The sequence below is a fragment of the Neolamprologus multifasciatus genome, chromosome 11 (assembly GCF_963576455.1).
Source record: "Neolamprologus multifasciatus chromosome 11, fNeoMul1.2, whole genome shotgun sequence".
NCBI classification, from domain to species: Eukaryota; Metazoa; Chordata; class Actinopteri; order Cichliformes; family Cichlidae; genus Neolamprologus; species Neolamprologus multifasciatus.
This window is the reverse complement of record NC_140449.1, coordinates 19,275,701-19,281,348: the sequence shown is the minus strand read 5'-3', so window position 1 is coordinate 19,281,348 and position 5,648 is coordinate 19,275,701. Positions and strand designations below refer to the sequence as shown.

The 5,648-nt window shown below is 38.6% G+C and overlaps 1 protein-coding gene across 1 annotated transcript; it reads left to right on the top strand.

Moving 5' to 3' along the window:
* The first annotated feature begins 1,071 nt into the window (after nt 1–1,071).
* ino80c (INO80 complex subunit C) lies at nt 1,072–4,686 on the top strand. Its single transcript, XM_085178214.1, has 5 exons — nt 1,072–1,377; nt 2,980–3,099; nt 3,204–3,315; nt 3,763–3,830; nt 3,939–4,686. Exons 1-5 carry the CDS (start codon nt 1,198–1,200, stop codon nt 4,068–4,070), a joined length of 612 nt encoding a protein of 203 aa, XP_085034340.1. The 5' UTR covers nt 1,072–1,197; the 3' UTR covers nt 4,071–4,686.
* The last annotated feature ends 962 nt before the right edge of the window (nt 4,687–5,648 follow it).

Genomic DNA, 5,648 nt, shown 5'->3' with positions numbered 1-5,648 from the left:
TGGCCGGCATAGTATACAAGAACATCTGTGCCGAGTAGACCTGGAAGTCCCGAGGTAAAAATGGGAGACACCCCTTCTCAGTGGAATTACCATCCCCATCCTAACTGACCATGGCCCCCTTGTATACAGTCCCACAATGTTTCTGTTTCAATGTTTCTACACATACACCATGTATATAGTTTACTCACATATACATATATACATTGCTTCTTCTTCTTTGTATATTGTTTTCTTTACTTTCGCACCTTTGTGGCCCTGTTATCCAATTTCGCTGTGCCAGAAACTGCACAATGACAATTAAAAAAAGTTTGAAGTCTAAGTTCTAAGTTCTAGCTAAGATAGCTGAGACCGAGCTAAGATCCTGTGGGAGTTCCAGATACAGACGGACAAAATGGTGATGGCTAACCAACCAGATATAGTAGTGGTGGACAAGCAGAAGAAGACAGCCGTAGTGATAAACGTAGCTATACCACCAGGAATCGCATTGATTTCAAAATCCTTCTGCTCACTTTTAAAATTCTGAATAACCTGGCCCCTAGCTACCTAACTGATCTCCTTGATCTGTACAACCCAAAGAGAGCACTTAGATCCTCCAGCCAAGTTCTCGTTTATGGTTTTGCCATTGCTGTACATCGGAATCAATTCAATCGTTCAAATCACGCTTAAAAACACACCTGTTCACTTTCAATGCAAATTAGTTCGACTTTCATTCAGCCTGCACTATACCATGTAATGTAATTTTAACTATTTGTTCCTTGTTCTGCCCACATTGCGGTTTTATTGTGAAGGACTTTGATGTACACTAGTCTTTTAAATGTGCTATAGAAATAAATTTTGAGTTGACTTGACGTGAGGAATATTAGGAAGAAGGAACACCAGGAAAAGTACTAAGGGCTCACAGAAGAGCTCAAGAAGATGTGGAGGTAACATAAATATATATATTTATTTGTATATTATTTATATAATTTTAATAACATATATATGTTATGTTTTTACAATTAGTGGTTAACACAGTATAGTTTATAATCATCAATAAATATTAATTTAGCGGCTTACGTAGGCGGAAATGAATTGATTCCACATCCGGGTGAAACGCTGTTTACAATCAGGATGGTGGTTGGCTCATGCTAAGTGCCGAGGGAGAAACCAACGTTTATAATTATATATTATAGGTACTTTGCTCCAGAATCACCACCTATGGCAACTCAGATCCCTATAACCGTCAAGACTCCCCCGCCAGCCGCCAGCACCGCCGCTTTCCGTGGGAAGAAACGTCCCGGCAGTCCCGCGGTTTCAGCCGCTCAGCAGAGCACCGGGAACAGCAGCAAGAAGAAGAAAGGGCAGCCAGTGGTTACTACAGCAACAACCCAGGCACAGGTAAAAGCTAACCGAGGCACAGTAAAACACCTCAGGTGTGTTGCAACGTCTTTTTGTCATTATCAAAAACTCGCACCAAGAGTTAGGTAATAATAAAAAAAATATGTCCATAAAAAACAAACAAATCAACAATCAGCATGATCAAACATAAAAGGCAGAAATGCACCGACTCGGATTGCCAATTTTTAAATTGTGACTTCCGATTTTTCTTCTCAGAACTATAATTGACTGCACATGTGAACTAAAGTCTTCTTTTCTTCTAAATATTATTTTCACAATAAGAGAAGTGATTAAAGTTTATAGTTACCCCAAACGACAGCAAGCTACAGGATCTTCTCTCACTCACACAACGAAAAATAAAGTGCTTTGCTGCTGGAAACGGGTACAGATGATTAACAGGAAAATGAGCTGCTGCAGACCAAGCCTTACCTGACAGATTTTAGTTTACCAAAGAAAGCGGCTGCAACAGATTTATGTGACAAACCAGTGTTATGTACTTTCCTTATTTTCCAGCATGTTTACCAGGCAATAGGACATCATCCGTTTTCTCTTTCCTCTCTCATTTTTTTTATATTTTCCTCATACTTGATTTGGTCTTTTGCACATACCAAGGCTCTGAGCTTTGACACCTGTTATTAGGTTTATTGTTATGAGGATTTTCATACTAGTCCCCCTGTGGTTAACTTTGGTGATCTTCATGTCCTGGATCACAGTGAGGAGCTTCCACGCTAATGACATGTCAATGTGTGGCTGAGAGAGTTTGTGTGTGTGTGTCTGTGTGTGCACGCATGACTCACAACTGGTCATGTGGGAGGCTGATCAGTCATCAAAAAGGGCCTTAACCACTGGAAATCGTCCAGTCCTGGGCCCTGGCCAATCAACTAGTGCATTTCTAGTAAATTTGATGTATAACAACTCTCAGTGAATTAAAGTTTTTTAGATTTTCGGATTTATTCATTTGTTTTAGTTGTGTAAAAATGATTTTGAGACATTCCTGATATAATTCCCTGAAATGAGTTGATTTTTCACAAACAGAACAGATGCTGCTGAGTCCTTTTGTCAGTAGTATCTGTATTTCTTACTAATTCCCATCTGTCCAACCTCTAAGATATTGAACTATATGATAATTATTCCCTTCTATGTATTGAACATTCTGTTTTCAATACATAGAAGTTATACTTAGACTTGACCTGACAAATGACCACACACACAAAAGGTGATGAAATGTGGAGAACAGCAGAAAAGCAATGCATAACATTCAGAAAGTACAAATAAGGATAATAGGACCAAACAGAATGATATATTATACTAGAAGAAAAATACACATTATACTTAATATGTCTTTGAACCATTGTTGAATAGTGCTTCGCTTTTTTTTGTTTGTCATAGATTATGTTTGTATTTTCTTTTTTAAAAAACAAATTATCTTTTGCATTGTTACTCCTGCTCAGGTATGATTGTAAACTATTTTTCTTGTTGTAAGCACCTGAGGTTTCAGTCTAAGCTGGGTATAGCCAACTTTTGCCATTTATGCATAACATGTTGAACATGTGAATTAAGTCAAACATGTTTGCTCTATATCTAACTGTTGTGTCTTATCAGATGACAACAGTAGAGACGGTGGCTGAGGTGAACGCTGTGGGATCGGCGGACAGCGGTCCAACCAGCACTATCACAGAGTCCACTGTAAAGCCTCCACCATTTAAAGACCACACATTCATGGTGGGTGCATATGTCTGCATGAATCTGAGTTCATCCTGTTCCTTTGTTTCTCCTTAAATTTTTATTCTCCTTCTTTTTTCCCTCCGTTTTTCTAATCTTGGCAGCATTCGGGAATTGGCGGAGCAGCAGCAGGCAAAAAGAACCGGACCTGGAAGAACCTCAAACAGATTCTGGCATTGGAGCGTACCTTACCCTGGAAGCTCAATGATCCCAACTGTGAGTTTCTTCTTTTAACTGGAGTCATTTTTGCATTTGTCAGCTATAAACAATTCCAGCTCCATTTCCATTTTATTAAATGGTAGTGAATTAATACCAAAACACATTTCTTTGTATTTAAAATGTGACTAACAAAGCTGACATTTTAAATAAAAAGAGAATGATTTGCCATTTTAAAGCAAAAGCACAAATTACCACTTAAAAAAAGAACACCCCCCCCCCCCAAAAAAAAAAGATCTGTTTTGTCCAACAAAGATTTGCTCTGTATTTTGCTCTAGTCATCTGCATCCCACCTGCAGTGACTCTCATCTTTAATGCAGTATTTGAGAATTGCTGCATTAGTAATGAGACTGATGAGACTTTAAAAGCCACTTCTCTGTGAAAATAGTGCAGATAATAGTACATTTCAAATTTGTAGTTCATTTTATGACCCTTCTGTGTTTGTAGACTACAACATTGATGCTCCGCCATCCCTGAAACCAGCCAAGAAATACTCAGACATCTCTGGACTCCCTGTGAGTAACCGTTCTGCTAAAGAAAAGAAAATATTTTAAGTTGGACAGTATTACTTACCAAGTCTTGTACAAAGAACACACTGAGTAATCTCTCTTGTCTTTCCTCAGGCAAACTACACAGACCCACAGACAAAGCTGCGCTTCACATCTTCTGAGGAGTTCTCCTACATCCGTCTCCTGCCCACTGATGTTGTTACAGGCTATCTCGCTCTTCGAAAGGCAACGTGTATTGTGCCCTGACAGTCGAGCAAGGCTTCAAAGCTAAAACAGGTTCAAACCTGAACTCACATCATGTCAGCGTAGGAAACTGTCAGGCCAGCGAAGAGAGCAGGTAGTCTAGACAGTTGCTGGAGATCAAAAGCTGACTGTAGCTAACCGTTTGCACTGTTGTTAGTATCAGGGTGAGCTACATCTTAATTGTTACTATGTGATAAAATCAATTAAACAAAATTGATTTTCCTTTCATCTAGAAAGATTGTGTTGCGCAATTGCTTATTCTTTTTATAAGGCATGTTTCTGTCAGTAGCTGGATGTTACATTGTAAATATCCCAGTGGGAAAAGTTCATTCAGAAGTCAGCAACAGGATGTGCTTCTGCTTATTCGTTAAAAAAAAAAAAATCTCCTCAAATGTAAATGTTATGTTCCCATTACGTCTCCCTTCTTCCTCCTTCCTCCCTGCTGTAGTAACTGTTTACACGCAGGTTTCTGTGTCCCACTTTGTTATAATGATCTGTGCTTTCATTGGTGGAAATGAAGAGTAGAAGAGCAATGTTTAACCTGTTTTTTTTTCCCCCCGTCTTTTTCATTGACTTTTCATAATGTGCCTATTAAAACTAGCTTGAATGTGGTACTAAAGTTTGAGTCTCTTTTCCACCCGCGCTCTCGTAAATGAAATGTGTAAATTTACATCTTCATTTACATCTTGGATAGTCACACAGTCAAAGAGAGATGAAGCCAAAAATGTGTAATCAATATTTTTATAAGCAGCAAATCATCAGATGGACTTAATTTCACGTATCATTTGCAAAAATATAGCATTGGTTCCACAAGCAGCGTTTTACGTACAATTTACCTGAGTTAGAAATTGCACTTGGCAGGCAGCCACAATCATTTTCATAAGATATTTCATGGTGCTTTATGAAAGATTAAAGAATAAATTCTGTTGTATTTCTCCTGAGAGGGAACCCTATTATGCAAATAATAAAAATACAGGCTAAACAGCACACATAAGGATACGTGAATACAACAAGAACCACTAAGCTGTGAGTCCAACCTGTTGAGACAGCAAAACAGGTGCAACAATCTAAATAATTTCCTTCAGTTCCTCCTTGATTTTATTTTTTTTTATTTTTTTCATTTGCTCAAGATGTGCAATTACACTTTACCCTGTATCCTCCCTTCAGTCTTGAAGCCCAATACAAACAATAAGCCATGTGTTATCAATGAAGGAAAAGCTGACATCTTTTCTATACAAATAAACTGATCCCACTACTGCCTGTTCAGCTAAAACCTGTATATAAAACATATATTATTTCTCGTAAGATCACCATTGCTGTTTAACAGCAGCTAAAACACCAATAACACTATCACACTGGGTGGTATGTTCCAGAAAAACAAACACAATGCTTCAGTCCTTCTGCAAAAGACTCGTCTTACTCGTGGCTGAGTGTTCTTCCAGCTCTGGGCTGGAGTGAAGCTGATGAAGGCAGTATAGTTTATCCATGAGCTGTTCCTGCTGTGGCATCAAAACCTCAACACCGTGATTAATGAACGTCATCAGAGCTTTCTACTACCCAAGCACACAGCCCAGCAGAGTG

Excerpts from the sequence above, each read along its gene's own strand:
- ino80c (XM_085178214.1), top strand. The coding sequence starts at position 1,198 with ATGGCAACTCAGATCCCTATAACCGTCAAGACTCCCCCGCCAGCCGCC. Across the intron at positions 1,378-2,979 it reads CAGCAACAACCCAGGCACAG|ATGACAACAGTAGAGACGGT; the intron begins GTAAAAGCTAAC and ends GTGTCTTATCAG. Across the intron at positions 3,831-3,938 it reads CAGACATCTCTGGACTCCCT|GCAAACTACACAGACCCACA; the intron begins GTGAGTAACCGT and ends GTCTTTCCTCAG.